General features: G+C 32.9%; 1 protein-coding gene across 2 annotated transcripts in view; it reads left to right on the top strand.

Annotated features, from left to right (window-relative positions):
• The window catches only part of LOC114324247 (uncharacterized), an 81,476-nt gene that overhangs the window by 21,292 nt on the left and 40,203 nt on the right, over positions 1-19,981 (top strand). For both annotated transcript variants that reach the window (XM_050646285.1, XM_050646284.1), the window contains exons 5-8: positions 657-902; positions 11,445-11,629; positions 15,517-15,975; positions 19,572-19,879. In XM_050646285.1, coding sequence (XP_050502242.1) covers positions 657-902; positions 11,445-11,629; positions 15,517-15,975; positions 19,572-19,879 — 1,198 coding nt within the window. The remainder of the gene's footprint in view (positions 1-656; positions 903-11,444; positions 11,630-15,516; positions 15,976-19,571; positions 19,880-19,981) is intronic.

Genomic DNA, 19,981 nt, shown 5'->3' with positions numbered 1-19,981 from the left:
ATCTGTAAAGTTTTGATTTACGTTTTATGAATATAATTGCAAAATACTACAGAATTTCAATTCCTGACATAAATTTAATTAATAATAACGTAAATTTTGTACAATATTTTTAATAATTAAAGTAAATAAATTTTAAGTTGACTCAAATAAATAATCGATTACTGCCATCGACCACTTACATTCAATCTCAGTTTATTTTGATTAATCGCGGCAGGTAAAGTAAAATTCTTCTTTCAGTACAATAAAGTGTTACTTTACTGCCGCAAATGGCGTCAAATGAGTACAATAATGAATTACTTTAGTGACGGTTGGCGATAAAGGTTTTTTATTCAGTCAATGGTGTGAGCACTGTCAGTTAAATAGTAATGTGTGGCCTAACTTTTACACACATACCTACGGTGGCAAATGTATCATATTTTTCAAAATTTTGGAATGCATTTAAATCGTAGAACAATTTTAACTTTTGATTTTAATACAGATTTCAATTCTCTACAAATATTCTCTCATGATGTAAAATAATTAGGGAAGCAGGAATTCAACAGTTTAAAATTTTACATTGAGTTTCCTATGGCCCGTTTTACGATTCACCACCCGGTAGAATAAGAGTGTATATTTTCTTATCACACATATTTTGTACTATTTTTTATTTTATTTAGATCGAGATACAATAGTTTTACAAACAATAACGAACCGAGATGCCGAAAATACACTAGAATTGGATTGTTGGGTGGAACAACCGGACCAAATACACAAAGACCGTCGAAAGAAGTACCTAGATGAACAAAAAGAACTACAGGACAAACTCGACGCTCTAGTAGCAGAAAACCATGGGAAAGTCATTTTCAAGAATGAGACGAGCACTATCATCGAAGTTTTGGAACAAGTTCGCTCAGCTGTCGAAGGTGAGTGATCATTTGTTTATAAAAAGTCTTATCCAAACTTTATTAGAATTCATCTTCTTCTTCGGCAATCATCATAGCTATTCAGACTTTAGAGACGCTGCTCTGAAAAGTTCTTTTGATGTGTTTTGTCCACGATATTTTCAGAATTCTCCTGTACACCCTCAGCTCACTTTTTTCTAGAATCCATAGAAATCACTAAAATAAAAAAGCGTGATATAACTTACATGTTAATGGTAATCAATTGCTGTTGTCAAACAATTAGGACGCTTTTCGATGTACACTTAGCGTCAAAATTAACGCACCACCTTAAATATGGGACATTTTTGATGTCTCGTATATCCTAAACCTGTTGTCCGATTTTAGTGATTTTTTAAATATGTTATAGCTTTATTCTTCAAAAATATCGATGTAATAATATTGTTGCTAAACAGATAAGTGTCATTGCATACCGGGTGTAACAATGATAATGTGTTTTTTCTCAAAGATTGGAACACCCTGTGGAATATTCCAGCGTATATAAAATATTGAAATTAAAACTCAACTGTAGCCTTAGGCTTTCTTAACAATTTGCTTTTTGATTCATTCGCTTATGTTGGATTAGCAACGTTCTTCATCAATACATGGTGTTTCTAAATAATTGCGACAAACTTTAAGGGGTAATTCTGCATGAAAAAATAATGACAGTTTGCTTTATAAACATAATATGTCCGCAAATGCTTCGTTTCCGAGATACGGGATGTTGAATTTTTTCAATTAACTAATTTTGATTGGAAATAAGCCACAATTTTACTAAAAAATTATTCTATTAATATTTTTTGTATTTTGACAACGACACCCGATTTGGGCGTCGAAACGTTAATAAAATCATTTTTTAGTAAAATTGTGACTTATTTCCCATCAAAACTAGTTAATTGCAAAAATGCGACAAGAAAATAGCTTCAGAACAACGTTGAATTTTTTCTTACAAACTGACGATTTATTTATTGCTCTAAAACCGGTTGAGATATGGAAATGAAATTTGGTAGGTATTAAGAGGTAGTTATTGCGTATTTTTTGACATACAATTAAAAATTTATAAAGACGGACGTTTATAAAGCAAACAGTCATTATTTTTTCATGCAGAATTAAATTATCCCTTAAAGTTTGTCGCACTTATTTAGAAACACCCTGTATTGATGAAGAACGTTGCTAGTTGTTTTTTAAACCTAACTTTTTTATTATTTAATAATATTTTATATATAGGCTATTGATTATGTACTATAGAAAGGAACTACAACGTTAACGGGGTTTTATTAATTCATATGGTCAATGAATCTCTAATGTTGTTCTGAAGCTATTTTCTTGTGGCATTTTTACAATTTTAACTATTTAGAATGGGAAATAAGCCACAATATTATTAAAAAATGATTTTTATTAACGTTTCGAGTAAATAGAATAAATAAATTTTCAGTAAAGAGGAAATTAAAGCTTTAAAAACTTTAAAAAATGATGACTCCATAACGATCCTACCAGCGGATAAAGGAAATGCAACTGTAATAATGGATAAAATACAATACGAGGACAAAATTACAGATCTAATTACAAATGGACCTTATACCAAATTAACGAAGGATCCAACGAAAACACTGGAAAACAAAATCTATAGAACTTTATTCAAATTTAAAAATGATCTAACATACTATCAAAGAAAATTAATTACACCTCATTACAGTAAGTCACCACATTTTTATGGAGTACCGAAAATTCATAAAGCGAACATACCACTTAGACCCATTTGTAGTACCATCAGTTCTCCTTGTAGTGAACTATCAAAATTTTTATTAAACATTATAAAACCATTTGCTAATAATGATGACACATTTATAAAAAATACAAAACATTTTGTAAACAAATTATCAACTATTGAGTTTAATCCAAATAATATTTTAGTAAGTTTTGACATAAACAGTTTATTTACAAATGTGCCATTAGATAAAACTTTAAACATAATCAAAACGAAATTAGAGAATGATGATACATTGACAACTAAGACAAAACTAAATGTATCAGCTATAATGGAGTTATTGACATTATGTACTAATAATACCTATTTTCAACTAAATAATGAATTTTATAAACAAAATTTTGGTCTAGCAATGGGCTCCTCTTTATCTCCATTATTGGCTAATATATTTATGGAGGATTTCGAAACTAATATCATTTCTAAACAAAATTTAAAACCCACTGTATGGTGGAGATATGTAGATGATGTGTTTTCAATATGGCCTCATAGATCAGAATTGTTGGATACATTCCTGAATATTATAAACGATCAAGAAGAGACAATAAAATTTACAATGGAAAAGGAATATAATAACACCCTGCCTTTCCTCGATGTTTTAGTCTTAAAGAAGGATACTGGATATGAGAGTCAAGTGTATAGAAAACCAACACATACCAACAGATATCTCAATTACAAATCAAATCACAACATCAACGTTAAAAAGGGAATCATAAAATCCTTATATGATAGAGCCAAAATTACTTGTTCTAACGAAAATTCCTTTTTAGAAGAAAAACAATTCTTAACATCTGTTTTATTAAAAAATGATTATCCTTTATCGTTTATAAATAAGGAATTGTCAAGATTGGATCGAATGGAACAGAACAACATAGAACGGGATCCTACAACATTCACAAGAAATAATACGAGGAAAATATCAATACCATACATAAAAGGACTATCCGAGAAACTTAAAACAATAGGAAATAAATTCAACATTTCAACAACATTCAAAACAACCAACACATTGAGATCTATTCTATCTAAAACTAAACCTAACAATGAACAAGAAAGGACAAAGAATTGTATTTATAAAATACCTTGTGAATGCGAACAGTTTTATATAGGTGAAACATCAAGACCATTAAACGTTAGAATAAGTGAACATCAATCTTATATTAAAAATAGAGAATTTGATAGATCTCAAATATGTCAACACGCATGGGATAATGAACATAGAGTTCAGTGGAGAGATTCAAGTATAGTCCTGAAAGAAACAGATAGTAAAAAGAGAAAAATCAAAGAAGCGGCTCTAATTATGCTAAACGAAACCAATTGTGTCGCAAATTCCTCGGTGGAATGCAGTAGGATGTGGATACCCATACTGAAAGAGGAAGTCAATAGAAAGAAAATACCACAATTAGTAAGTCAATAGTCGAGTTAGTACATATTTTATATTTTAGTATTACTTATATACCCATGTATTATTGATATTATTTATAATTTAAACAAAATTATAGTAAAGTCAGAATTTGGTATTAATTTTGAGAGTAAATTAAATGTAAGACCAAATACTTACGATGTCGGGATAGTATCACGAGGTTTTTCCTGGTTTTCCCTCGTGATTTACTATGAGATCTCTAACGCGAGAATTTTAATGTCACCGTTGCATGTGGTTGTCTTTTTAAAGACAGATCACATGCTATGATTTTTTTGTGACGGATATTCTTGAGTTGGGGTTGATTTCATGTAATCGAATGAACTATCTTTCAGTAAAGTCGTCCCAGGAACGCAACTCATAAATATTGGCAATATCATTTTAAAGTCTTCTACTTTAAAATGTATCATATGTATCTGAATTGCCGATATAAATGAGTCAAATTAAATAAATTATTAGAAGAATTTTTTTACTAAGCAACAACATTTTTGTTTATATTAATAGTATTTTGTATTTTGACAACGGCACCCGATTTGGGCGTCGAAACGTTAATAAAAATCATTTTTTAATAATATTGTGGCTTATTTCCCATTCTAAATAGTTAAAAATGAATCTCTATATATGAAAAAACCGCGGAGTGCTACCATTTAACGGGGTGCGTTTTTGAGAAATGGGTGAATTAGTCCCTGGGCACAGGTTACATTAGGGTGAGTTCTAGGAACTTTTGGTACCAACACGTCTACATAAAAATTGTTCCTGGTTAAATTTCCTATCTAAATATAACTTTTTAAAGTCAAAGATGCCTTTTTTACAAAAATATATTCAAAAGAAAAAGCACAAAGAAACCCAAAAGGAAGAAATTTTGTTTTTTGTCACATAACTTTTGTCTGCGGGGATATAGGTATAGACATTGCTTCACAGAAAAAAAACTTACATACTTTTTCTTTAAATTGATGTTTGGTAGAGGTCATTACGATTTACCGTTTTCGAAATATGATTTTTCAAAGTTTGCCACTCACAGCAATTTTGGGCAATTTTCCTTGTTATTTCGCAAATATTGTTTTGTAACTTATTTCTACGCTACGCAACTTTAGGCATATGCAATGGTACATGTAAGAGGAATAGAAATCAATTACCTTTAAAATGTTCTACTGTATAATGTTGTACGACTTCTTTTAAAGAGGTTATCTTTTTCAAGATTTTATACTTTTAACGAGTTTTTATATTTTTTACGATTATTTTTACCATTATAACTTTTTTTCTATATGGTATATATTATATAATAAAAAAGAAAGCTTATTCTATTTAATTTAAAATGGTGTATTATAAAAAATTCTAGGATTATTTTGGAATAAGATTTATGGTTTTTCAAAATGTAATAAGTACTTGCATCGATTTTAAATTTTATGAATATTTTTTAACTTTCTCATTACAACTTTTTTATGTGATTGTGTATTATGATTGAATCTTATTTTTTATAGGTAATACTTTGGATCCACTTGACTCGGCCGGGCAAACTTCAAAATATGGATTAATTCCAATATTTACTGTCAAAGCTCCTGCACCTTTGCTTGAAAAAATAGCATGTAAATGTAAATACCAAAGGATGTACAAAAAACTGCGGTTGTAGGAATAGGAATTAGTTGTTCAATATTCTGCAAAGGGTGCATGTGCATGGGTACTAATTGTGGGAACTCGTAAGATAACTGAGGTGTCAGAGGAAGATATTGAAGCTAATGCTAACGAAGAGATGGACTTTGATTTTGAAAATTTTTTAAATGTCAACGTTTAAATAATTTTAGTGATGTTTTTTAAGACTAATGTTTGTGTAATTTTTGTAAAAGAAATAATTTTAAATAATACAGGTAAAAAAATATCAAAGAATCACTCGGTTTCCATTATTTAAATATAGATGATAAACCATTTTAAAGAACAGAAAATAAGTCCTCTTTTTTGGGCAATATACAGTATATTCATGTACAAGAAAAAAAAGTTATAATGAGAAATTTAAAAAATAATAATTAATTAATATTACATTTTGAAAAATAATATTTTATTCAAAAATAATCCTAGAATTTTTTGTAATACACCATTTTAAAGTAAACAAAATAAGCTTTTTTATTATATAATATAATATATACCTAAATGTAGAAGAAAAAAAGTTATAATGAGAAATTTCAAAAATAATCGTAAAAAATGTAAAAAACAATATTTTTTATATTAGGTATTATATACCTAATATACAGGGTGAGGCAGATAACTGGCCTATTAGAAATATCTCGAGAACTAAAGGCCACAGAATCACGAAAATTGGAATACAGGGGTTTTGAAGGATGATCTATTAAATGAAAATATTTTCATCTCTTTGCAACTTCCGGTTATACCGGAAGTAGCTTATAACTTCGTTTTTTTAATGGGACACCCTGTATATTTTCAGATTTTTGGATTCTCTTCGATGTCTTCTTTTTTAAAATATGAAGATTTGTAATGCTATACAGGGTATTTTAAAAGATAAATACGTTTTTTTTATTAATTTCGTATCAATATTCACACCCTGTAGAATTGTAGTATGTAGTTTGACAAATAAAACTCTACTTACGTTCAAATGATTTTTAATACAGTCTACTATTGTTAAGAATCATTAGTATAGCTAAATTTTTAATTTTAGTATACAGGGTTGGTCGAAACTCGGAATGAGTATGTTCTGAGTTATCTTAAATGGAACACCCTATATTTTAGTATTGTAATGAAATGATATTTTATGGTACTTTTTTATTTCTTAAGCATTCCCTATACCTAACTGCTTTAATTTGTGCTTAATTGTTAGTTGCATCAACAATCTTAACTACGTAGGTATTTCGATAGCTAAACCATTATTGGTAATTTTAAGGATCAGTCTGGATTAATATGTATTTATTTCTGAAAAATTATTTGTGATTGAATATTTTCACGGCCAACCTAATAAAATTTTACGTATTTTTTTTGCAATTAATGTTTAGCTTGAAAATAATAAAATACTAGTTCACGAAAGGGATGTCAAAAAGAGATGGAGAAAGTACTTTGACAGCTTATTAAATGAAGAATTTGACAGACAGCCTGTAGAGTCAACGGAGACAGTAGCAGCAATGGTCACCAAAATAACCAACGAGGAAGTGGCTCAAGCGCTTCAAAAAATAAAGAAAGGAAAAGCGGTAGGACCAGATGATATTCCTGGGGAAGTATGGAGAGCATTGGGAGAGACAGGAACAAGGTGGCTAGCAGGTCTATTTAATAGAATTATGGAAGTTGGACAAATGCCAGACGAATGGAGAAGCAGTATACTGGTACCTGTTTACAAAAACAAGGGAGATATACAACAATGTACAAACTACAGGGCTATAAAACTGCTTAGCCACACCATGAAAATATGGGAAAGAGTAATTGATAGACGGATACGTGAAGAAACCGAAATATCCGAGAATCAATTTGGCTTTATGCAGGGTAGATCAACAACAGATGCAATTTTCATTATAAGGCAGTTGATGGAAAAATACAGGAGTAAAGAAACAAACGCTCATATGGTATTCATTGATCTTGAGAAAGCATATGATAGAGTTCCTCGAGAGATTCTGTGGTGGGCACTCAATAAGAAAGGAGTCCCTGGTGAATATGTAAAGATTGTGAGGGATATGTATGAGGGAGTAACGACTAGTGTTAGGACAGGTGTGGGAGAGACTGATAAATTTCATGTGAAAGTAGGATTGCATCAAGGTTCTGTGCTTAGTCCGTATTTATTCTCATTAGTTTTGGACCAGATAACAGCGAAAATACAGGGGAACATTCCATGGTGCTTAATGTATGCTGATGATGTCGTGTTAGTAGGAAATAGTGAAAGAGACTTAGAACAAAAACTGGAACAGTGGAGACAAGCTCTGGAGGAAAAAGGTTTAAAACTTAGTAGGACAAAAACAGAGTATTTGGAATGTTCATTTAAAGATGGAGCTACTACAAATAAAATGGTATCTTTGGATGGTGAAATGATTGTAAAAAGCAATAGTTTTAAGTACCTAGGATCGGTATTACAGAGTAATGGAGAAATAGATGGAGATGCATGCAGTAGAATTAGGGCTGGATGGATGAAGTGGAAAGAAGCGAGTGGTGTGTTGTGTGACAGAAAAATTCCAATGAAGCTGAAGGGAAAATTCTATAAAACAGCCATAAGACCAGCTATGATGTACGGAACTGAATGTTGGGCAGTGAAAAAGAAAGAGGAACAGCGAATGCATGTGGCGGAAATGAGAATGCTTAGATGGATGAGTGGAGTGACAAAGAAGGATAAAATTAGAAATGAGTATATTAGGGGAAGTCTAGGTGTGGCACCAATTGATGCCAAAATGAGAGAGCATAGGTTAAGATGGTTTGGTCATGTTCAACGTCGAGACGTTAACCACCCAATACGAAGAATAGCTGAAGTGCAGATTCCTGGAAGGAGTAGGAGAGGAAGACCAAAGAAGAGCTGGGGGGAGACGATAAGGCAGGACATGTTGGTAAAGGGGATTAACATTGATATGGCCCAAGATAGAATTGTGTGGAGAAATGCAATTAGGGAAGCCGACCCCGCATAGGGATAAGGCAAAGAGAATGATGATGATGATGTTTAGCTTGAATCACCAATAACTCAAAATTAAAGAAGTTAGGTATAGGGAATAATTATAAAATAAAAAAGTACTACAAAATATCATTTCACTACAATACTAAAATACAGGGTGTTCTATTTAAGAAAACTCAGAAAATATTCATTCCGAGTTTCGACCAACCCTGTATACTAAAATTTCAAAATTAGCTATACTAATGATTCTTAACAATAATAGACTATATTAAAAATCATTTGAACGTAAGCAGAGTTTTTAATGTCAAACTATTACAATTCTACAGAGTGTGAATGTTGCTTCGAAATTAATAAAAAAACGTAATTATCTTTTAAAATACCCTGTATAATATTACAAAATCTCATATTTTAAGAAAGAAGATATTGAGGAGAATCCAAAAATGTAAAAATATACAGGGTGTCCCATTTAAAAAAACCAAATTATAAGCAACTTCCGGTATAACCGGAAGTTGCAAAGAGATGAAAATATTTTCATTTAATAGATCATCCCTCAAAACCCCTTTATTCCAATTTTCATGATTCTGTTACCTTTAGTTCTCGATATATTTCTAATAGGCCAGTTATCTGCCTCACCCTATATAATATAATATTATATTATATATACTCTAAATAATATATTATATAATAATATTATTTTATTTTTATATTATATTATAAAAAATCGTTAAAAGTATAAAACCTTGAAAAACCATAATCTCTTTCGAAAAGAAAAAGTCGTACAACGCTATACAGTAGACCATTTTAAAGGTAATTGATTTCTATTCCTATTACGTGTACCATTGCATATACCTAAAGTTACGTAGAAAAAAGTTACAGAACAACATTTGCGAAATAACAAGGAAAATTGCACAAAATTGCTGTGAGTGGCAAACTTTGAAAAATCATATTTCGAAAACTATAAATCCTAATTACCTCTACTAAACAACATTTTAAAGAAGAAATATGTAGGTTTTTTTTTTCTGTAAAGCAATGTCTATACCTATATCCTCGTGGACAAAAGTTATGGGACAAAAAACAAAATTTCTTTCTTTTGGGTTTCTTTGTGCTTTTTCTTTTGAATATATTTTTGTAAAAAAAAGTATCATTGACTTTAAAAAGTGATATGTAGATAGGAAATTTAACCAGGAACAATTTTTATGTAGGTATGTTTGTACCAAAAGTGCATAGAACTCACCCTAATGTAACCTGTGCCCAGAGACTAATTCACCCATTTCTCAAAAACGCACCCCTTTAAATGGTAGCACTCAGCGGTTTTTTCATATATAGATGTCCATTGACCATATGAAATAATAAAATCCTGTTAACGTTGTAGTTCCTTTTAGCTATCTGGTTTTGAATATAATCAATAGCCTAATACATAGGTTAGAATATTCCACAGGGTGTTCCAAACTGTGAGAAAAAATCACTATCATTGTTACACCCGGTATACAATGACACTTATCTGTTTAGCAACAATATTATTACATAGATATTCTTGAAGAATAAAGCTATAACCTATTAAAAAAATCACTAAAATCGGACAACAGGTTTAGGAAATACGAGACATCAAAAATGTCCGATTTTTAAGGTGGTGCGTTAGTTTTGATGCTTAGTGTAGATGGATACTTGGGCAATCAGTGGTTCAAAATGCAGAAGATCTTGGACAATATGTACAGTTGAGTCCCCGAGTCTTTACCCGTGCGTCATCATTTAATGCATACGAAATAAGTCGGAAATTTACTAAACGCAACAGTAAGTGACAGAAAGTGGGTATTATTCCAACACGGGTTTTAGTATAAAATTTGACGTTATCAAATAAATAGAATATCAAATTTAAGTATTGCTTTAAAATTTTGGTGCATAATTACAGCTACATTTGGAGTAGCTTAATAAATTCTTTTATTATCATTGATTAATAAATAAATAAACAATTTATAAAAAATTCGATAACATATTTTCTTTTTGCTATTTTATTCACTTTGGTGGAATATTAAACACAAGCATTCCTTAACTGTGTCAACAATGAGGTTATTTGTATGTTGTCAAAATTTATCGTAAAATAACATAAACTTATCATAAAATTTCTAACTCCAATATAAAATTAGTTGTGAAAATAACTGTTTGTATATTATAAAAAACTTCAAAATGCAAAAATTCGACAAAATAACAGCAAAAAATTCAACAAACTGACAGTCACAAAAGTAAACAAACCAAAACGTCAGAAATTGTACTTAAAAATATGTGAAAACATCCTCAATCGTCCTTTTCTGTACCTTTCTCTTTTCAATGCACTGAGTCTAGATCGTTCATAAAAATACCATGTGGTTTTACTTAATAACAGGCGGCAGTTGGTTTGTCATTAGTTTCATGCGTGGAAGAGAACGATGCTAGATAAAAGGTATGTGTATTACTAGATATGTAGATAAAAGGTATTAATGACGCACGGATAAAGACTCGCGGACTCAGCTGTATGAAGAATTTTATAGTCACTGTGAATTCCATTGCAAAGTGTACCCCCGTAAGATAGGCAAAAAGTCGTCCCCCTGAGAATTAAATTTTTTTGGTTGTGTCACAGAGTATACCGGCTTTTTAGAGACGTTTGGGATGATTTATTCATCTTTCTCGATCGTGAATTTCTTTCTCAGTGATTGTCTTTATTTTATAAATAGATCACATTGAAAACATTGTTACAAATCAGCGTTTATTTATTTTTAGGAGCTGAAAAACCTCCGACAAGTGTAATTATAAATAATAACTTAGGTGGAACGCAATCTTATAATTTGGTAATGGATCCGACAGCAGGTCTAGTTGCTTCGGCGCCTATCCAGATAACACCTCCCGTCGTAACGCCAGCACTTGTCGCCGTTACACCACAGAAAGCACCTCAAGCAAGAATATCGGTAAGTTATAGGACTCTATGCTTTGTTTTTAAACCAGGAGAAGTATTCCTCATTATTTACATTAATTATGCTACTGCTTGTGCTACACAAATATCCTTGGTCAACATATTTGAATCGTATGGTCCAGCAATGCACTTTGATTCTCCTACAAGGATTACAAAAACTACATCTACCATAATTGATTATATTGTCTCAGATTTCTCACCCCTTGATGTTCGCTCTACAATTATTAATGCGGGATTATCTGATTATGAAGCTGTTTATACGAAGTTTAACGTCTTCAGCAAACCCTCCTCGAAATCCCGACGTTTAGTAAATAACGTATCGTAAATTCCAAAATGTAATGCTTAACCTCTGAGTGGCACTTTCCTTCTGTGGACGTGGACTATAATTTCAGTGATTTTTTGAATAAGCTTATCTGTATCTTTAGCAAAGCATTTCCTTTAATTACAATTAAGCCAAAACATCGTAAACCCTGGACTATCAAAGGTATCCGCATATCAGCCAAGAATATGCGTTCACTACTGTACATCAAGAAATTTACTACCAACGTCTCTGTCACTGAATATATCACCAAGTACAGGGCAATCTATCTAAAACTTATCAAATCAGCTAAAAAAGCCTACTGTCAAAATCGTCTGGGAAGTTCTAAAAGTGTTGCAAAAGAAACTTGGTCCATAATAAACAATCTTCGAAATAAAACTCACACAGCTCAAAAATTTTCCCTTCTTGACCCTGAAAATCTAAATGAAGACTTTGTTAATGTGAGTAAAAATATAACATCAACTATTCTGCCAAAACAAGATCCCATTTCTTATCTCCCTAATTCAAGAAAGGTCTCGAATTCATTCTTTATAAGACCAGTTGATAATCTGAACTGATCCAAACAATTAATAATATCAAAAGCAGATCTTCCTATAGTACTGATGGACTATCCATAAAAATTTTCTCATATCTCCCAGAAAATGTGTTAGGAGTCCTCATCTCACTAATTAATGATTCTTTTGAGAAAGGTAAATTTCTAGAGTGCCTAAAGACAGAACTTATTATTCCTCTTCATAAGGGTGGTGAAAAATCTAATGCTTGCAATTATAGACATATTGCATTACTACCGGTAATCTCCAAAATTATTGACTCATAAAAGCCATTATTGACTCATAAAAGCCCGACTTATGCCTTTCTAGTTGAAAACAACATTTTATCACAAAATCAGTTCGGCTTTTTAAATAATAAATGCACCACTGATGCCATGTTTTCTGTACTCCATGAAGTTTATCAAGCACTGAACAATAATCTTCACACTGCCACTGTTTTTGTGACTATGCCAAACTTTTGATTGTGTAAATCACGAAATTTTGATAAAAAAAACTAAATTTCTACGAAATTTAAGGTATTTCTTTGAATTGGTTTCAATTTTACTTGGATAATAGGAAACAACTGGTTAGAATGCAATGGTTTAGCTGGTTTAGCAAATGATACAGACTCTAGTCTCAAAAACATTGTATGTGGGGTACCACAAGGTTCAGTATTGGGTTCTCTACTTTTCCTTATCTTTATTAATGACATCACTAGTTTAAAAATCGATGGAAACATTTTTCTTTTTGCTGATGATACCAGTATTACTTGGAACAACTTAAATGTTACAACTGTTCATGCTACTATAAATGCTGATCTACTCAATAAAAACCTGGTCCGATTCTAATTTACTCTCTTTTAATGTAGATAAAACAGTAGCATTATCCTATAAAGGAGCTCTTCAACCCTTACCTCTTAATAACAGCCAGATCAGTACCGTTGATTCTGTAAAGTTTCTTGGTATTTTTTTAGATAGCAACCTTAAATGGTCCCTTCGTATCGATGTGTTAAGTAAAACTATCCTCAGTCTGCTATGCAATAAGATTTGTTTCGAAGGAAATCAAGTTAGCCTCTTCCAAAATAACATATTTTTCTTTGTTAGAGTGGCATCTTCGATATGGTCTTCCTTTTTGGGGTTCTGGTACAGCTGCCCAATCCGATGTTATTTTTAGATTACAAAAAAGAACAATAAAATATCTGTTTAGGCTCAGAAGAGCAACACGTTGCAGAAGCTACTTCAAAGATCACGAGATTTTAACACTTCCTTCTTTATATATTTTAGAAACTGTTTGCTTAATTCGTAAACATCTACATGCCTTTCCAGCAAGACCTAATCATGACTATTTCACCAGAAATTCTTCCTTTGACGTCTATTTACCGATCCAGTCCACCGAGTTAGTCAAGAAATATATATTATATTCCGCAAAAAAACAAAATATAATATCTGAAATATGAATGAAATGTGATATACCGGGTGGTGAATCGTAAAACGGGCCATAGGAAACTCAATGTAAAATTCTAAACTGTGAAATTCCTGCTTCCCTAATTATTTTACATCAAAAGTCATGAGGGAATATTTGTAGAGGATTGAAATCTGTTAAAATCAAAAGTTAAAATTGTTCTACGATTTAAACGCATATCAAAATTTTGAAAAATACAATACATTTGCCACAGTAGGTATGTGTGTGAAAGTTAGGCCACACGTTACTATTTAACTGACAGTGCTCACACCATTGACTGAATAAAAAATCTTTATTATTAATACTTTCTCCGCAACTGAGGGTATCTTATCAACTGTATTGTTTTTAAACAATAAATGATAAAATAAAAATATTGACAGTTCAAAAATGTGAAAATAATAAGTTCATTGTAACACATTATTGCACTGTGTGTGGCCTAATTTTGGGCCGAAAACCTGAAAAATATCTTACATTTTTACAAAATTTTGGAATATGTCTAATTCGTAGAACAATTTTAACAGTTGTGTTCAATACAGATTTCAATTATCTACAAATAGTTTCTAATGTCTTTTGATGTAAAATAATTAGGGAAGCAGGAATTCAACAGTTTAGAATTTTACATTGAGTTTCCTATGGCCCGTTTTACAATTCACCACCCGGTATACATATTATATTCTACAAAAAAACTATACAATCATCTCCCTTTGCAACATTTTTCCCCAAGTTTCGTAAAATAACAAAAGCCAATCTATCTGAAAGACCATATTATTCAGTAGAAGAGTTTCTTAATCAATAACTAAGAAGTTACGGTACCCTTACGTAAAAGTAGTATTTTTATCTATATTTGGGTATCATATGTAGCAGCTTAATTATTTATTAGTTCTTATGGTTGATTATTTGCAATTTATTTAAATTTGCAATACATTGTTTTTGGTTTACTTATTTTTTTTAATTTATATTGATGATTTATGTAATTTTAGTAAATTGTATTTGTAATTGTTTTTCAACTGTTTATAAGCTTTGTCTATAAAATTTTACAATTTTCAACGACAATAAAGCACATTTCTATTCTATTCTAGTAAACTAAAAAGATGAGTCAAGCCCAAGAAAGTCACTAGAAAAATCACCAAATACATCTTCTTTTTTGGTTGATCATGTCGGCCTTCGACGGTAATCCATAAATATTATATTATACTAATACGTCGCTAAAGAGTTTTAAAAACAACTGTTTTTTATGTAAATGCAGACTAGAAATCTAAAAATTAAAGGAATAACGCAGAAAACATAAAATCGCCGATATAACTTAACCTATGAAATGCAAATATGTAGTGTCAAAATTTCATAAATGTTAATAGTATCAAAATTTGATAACAGTCAAGTAAACTTGCCTGCGGTTGGACCAGTTATTACAATTGGCATTACAGCTTGGTAAATTTGAATTACTCCTCCTGGTTTAAAAACAGGACATAGTAGATCTTAAGACGATTTTCTCTTGTCAAACTCTCAAGAAGAGAAACAGTTGTAATATTTTACTACAAGTTCACTCTTGTATACTATGATTTTTGGTTCCAGGTGGTTCAGGATCTCCAGCAAACTCCTCCTCCCGCCCCGACGACGCCTCGCGTTGCCACACGAAATCGGGCTAGAGGTTCTACAAGCAAGAACACCCCTCCACCTCCCGCACCAGTCGCCACACCACCAACAAGAAGCAAAGCAACGCCGGCCCAAAGTACTCCTCCAGTACAAGCTCCTCCGACACGAAATCAAACGCGCGCCCAGGTTCAAACCACTCCAGCCCCCAAACCACCACCGGCAACTCCACAGACGAGAGGTCAAGTGCAGAATACGCCGCAGACTCGGGGACAGAACGCTCAGACTAGAGGTCAGAATACGCCTCGAGCGGCGCAGATACCGACTCCGACGCCAACCCAGACTAGAGCCCAAGCAGCAGCTGCTACACCGCCTACACCTACACCTACACCGCCTCAGACGAGGGGCAAGAAACAAGTCAATACTCGAGCGAGAGGGGTGGTAAGTGTTCCCATGTTTGCATCATTTTTAATCCGGTCAACTTAGACATCAAAATAGATGGCAAATAACAAAAGTTGCCGGAGAGCCAAGTTTTGGTGGAGAGCTAGAGTTTACCATAACAAATAAAGTTTTAAAAGTCCCCATCGATCCCATGTGTGCAACAAAAGTTATTCGGGGTCAAAGGTCAAAATTTGAGATTTTTTGGATTTTTCTCGAAAACGGCAAGTTTTATAAAAAAAAAACTTCAAACCAAAGTTGTAGATCTTAACATTCTCTACAAAAATAGTCCTTACAATTTTTTTCCTAAGAGTTGCCATTCCTGAGATATCGCGATTTTAAAAGTTACTTTATACATTATATGCACTATTAAGCCACCTATATACATAATGTGGCACTTAAGACAAGTATAAATGCCTATTTGTGTCTCTTTTATATAATATATTATACTATTCTGAAAATATTTCTTCAAAAGATAATCAGTCCCAAACTGAATTTCCTCTATCCACGTGGCCTTAAAAAACATTTGGCTATACCATTGTTTAAAAAAGAACAGATTGTCTATTGTAAACAATGGCTACAGTATTGTCCGTAGGTCTTGTTCATATTAGGTTTGTTCGTAGTACGATCCAATCGATCAGCAACCGTTGCCAACCATCAGACGCATGCGCAGTGAACAGTTAGCGTTGCGCAGTTAACAGTTAGCGTTCGTAGACTACGAACGCGCATGCGTCTGATGGTTGGCAACGGTTGCTGATCGTTCTACGAACAAACCTATTATCTGTTTCTTTTAGTGCTAAAGGTTCAGTTCAAGTGAATATAAGTACTTATTACAAGCCACTACCATTTTTTAGCAGATATTACGGGCTTACAGTGACAGTGGTATTTGACGGCTACAGTAACTCGACAAAGAATATTAAAGATGCAGAACAACGTCGTCGAACTACAAAAACATCATCGGGTTCCGAGATTATCTTTGATGAAAATATAAAAGTTCCAGCGAATCGACAATAATTTTTCGCTAACATTAATAATAAATCTCGTTTCATTTCCATGTTAACTGACAAATTAACATCTGCGAATATTAAAGTGAAACAAGCTAAAAATGACGCAGATGTCCTTATAATTGAGACAACAATTGAAAAATTTAAGGCAACAAACACAACAATTGTAGTTGGTGAAGATGTTGCTTTGTTAGTACTGCTTATTGCAAGGACTCCAGTAGATAAAGTTATTTATTTTCTGAAATCTGGAAGGGCTCAACAGCGAACAGAGATATACTCTTCGAAAAGTTTATCTGCTTATCCCAAATGCCAAAGTCGGCTGCGACATTACGTCAGCAATGTACAGAAGGGGCAAGACGTCAGTACTTAAATTATTCGAAAAAAAGATTTGACTGACTGCTGTAAAGTCTTTACAGAACTTCCACACCGCAAACAATAATTACGCAAGGAATTCGCTTTCTTCTTGCGGTTTATGGAGCTCCAAAAAAAATGAGTTGGCTTGATAAATACCGATACTTAACGTAAAAAATACGCGAAACAAGAAACAAGTACAACTATCATGTCTTCCTTTAACATCAGCATCTGCTTTTCAACATTTGTATCGAGTATATTATCAAGTTCAAACATGGCTAGGCAATGAACTGAATCCAGAAGCGTGGGGTTGGAAATTAATAGATAATACTCTGGAACCGATTAAAACCTTACTCCCACCTGCTCCAGAAAAACTCCTTAACACTATTGCAAAGAAGGTTGTAGTGCCAAATGTGGATGTAAAAAAGTCAGGTTGCTGTGTTCTCTAGCGTGTACCAACTGTCAAGGTCAGTCTTGCTCAAATGTCCAGTTTAGTACAACAGAGGAAGACTCGTGTGATTTTAATGAAGAGACCAATGACTCAGTCACATTTGAACATCCAGCAAGAGGAAGAGGAAGAAGATGAAATCGAAGAAGACTGTTGAAGTAGACTTTTAAGAATATGAATCTGATTAAAATATCTAAAGAAATCAAAGCAATAGTTAACCTAATAATCAATAGCAATATCAATAATCAATATCAATAATAATGAGGCCTACAGGGGAAACCGCGGTAAACAAACGCGCCGAGTACACTACTTCACAGGTGGTGTGGAAACGTGTGCATATCATGTATAATGTGACCCAGAATCGCGATATCTCAGGAATGGCAACTCTTAGGAAAAAAATAGTAAGGACTATTTTTGTAGAGAATTTTAAGATCTACAACTTTGGTTTAATGTTCTTTTTTGATAAAACTTACCGTTTTCGAAAAAAATCCAAAAAATCTCAAATTTTGACCTTTGACCCCGAATAATTTTTGTTGCACACATGGGATCGATGGTGACTTTTAAAACTTTATTTGTTATGGTATACCCTAGCTCACCACCAAAATTTGGCTCTCCAGCAATTTTTGTTATTTCAAATGTCTATATAGACCGGGATATTTAAAATATTTGTTTTTAAAACACGATTAGACGGTTGCGTTTCGATTCAATTGGAGTCTCTTACCATCCTCTGACACGTGTTTCTAGGTCTACCTGTCATCAGAGAGGCTCGTAATGAGAGTGAACCGAATCAAAGCACACGAAATGCAAATATATTGAAATATACCAACGCATGCCTTGAGCGACCTCTAAAGAGGAAAGATGAAATGAGTGTCGATAACAATAATGTTTTTTAATTCCTAAATAATCGTCTTTGCGTTTATCCCGGTGCGGGGTTAAATACTCAGTGATTTTGCCTGTCGCCATACGACGACGGATTCAATCAATTGCCATCTACAGTCACTCCACTCAATTTTTTCTGACTTATATCTATTTTGTTGAAGCTCCCTCAAATTTTTTCTGACTCCCTCCATTTTTTTCTGACACCTCCAATTTTTTCTGACTTCCCTCCAATTTCTTGGATTCCTCCAATTTTTCCTGACCCCCTCCAATTTTTTTTTGACCTCCCTCCAATTTTTTTGACTTTTCTCCAATTTCTCGGATTCCTTCAATTTTTTCTAACGCTTTCCAATTTTTCTTATTTCCCTTCAATGGTTTTGACTTCCCTCCAATTTCTCGGATTCCTCCAAATTGGCAAAATTACTTACTAAAATCACTGGCAGTTGTGTCGTGAGTTTAACGAACCGACTATAGCAAAAAATATATTGAAATTTTCAACACTTTGTTCGTAACTTTCCTTTAAAAATGTCTGCAGCTATGACATTCTCAAAGTTTTTTCTTTGCGGTTCTATAATACAAAATTATGTGTTAAATTATAAGATACCATCGTTTTTTACAGCTTAAGCTGTCTCTCATTAACTTGTTGTGGAATGCAATTGTAGATTCCCCCATTGCCTATCATTTATCGCTCCGTTTGCCTTGCAAATTTTAAAAGGTTCGAATTTTAGGTTGTTACCAGAATATTTGCTTTCGTATTATTTTGGTCAATAGACAGCTGGATTTAGTTTGAATCAGAGCGCACCACAAAACCATTCTGACGATTCCAATAGGTTGAAACGTACGTAAACGGATGTGGGTGATTTCTGAAACAAATTAAATCTAGTTGTCTCTCATTACGTTTTTTTTTACTTTATTTCCAGCCCGGTTCCAATACATTCACAACAACGGTACGTCCGTCAGAAACTAACGTAGAAGGAGGTCTTTCGGCAGGTAATAAAAACCAGGTAGTGGAAGTCGATCTCACTTCCACGGACGATACAGAAACCAGCAAGTTACCGCCGGACAGCAGAGAAATAGCGTTCAATAAGTTACAAGGCAAGACCTATCCTTCGCTGGTGGTCGTAGCGAGACCTCACTTAAGAGCCAAAGACTTGTCTTTGGATAGGCCCAAGTTGGACGCCAAAGTGAAATCAGTGCTTATGCATGCTCCACCCAAATTTACAGAATGGTAAGTCGATAGTTGTATTCAGTGCCGTAATTTTACAGTAGGTATATCAACACGTTCTCTGCCACATTGGTCCGATATGACCAAAACTGATGCTGTCTCAGC

Source organism: Diabrotica virgifera, chromosome 3 (assembly GCF_917563875.1).
Source record: "Diabrotica virgifera virgifera chromosome 3, PGI_DIABVI_V3a".
Classification (NCBI taxonomy): Eukaryota; Metazoa; Arthropoda; class Insecta; order Coleoptera; family Chrysomelidae; genus Diabrotica; species Diabrotica virgifera.
The sequence above is the reverse complement of the archived record's forward strand: the minus strand, read 5'-3'. Positions and strand labels throughout refer to the sequence as shown.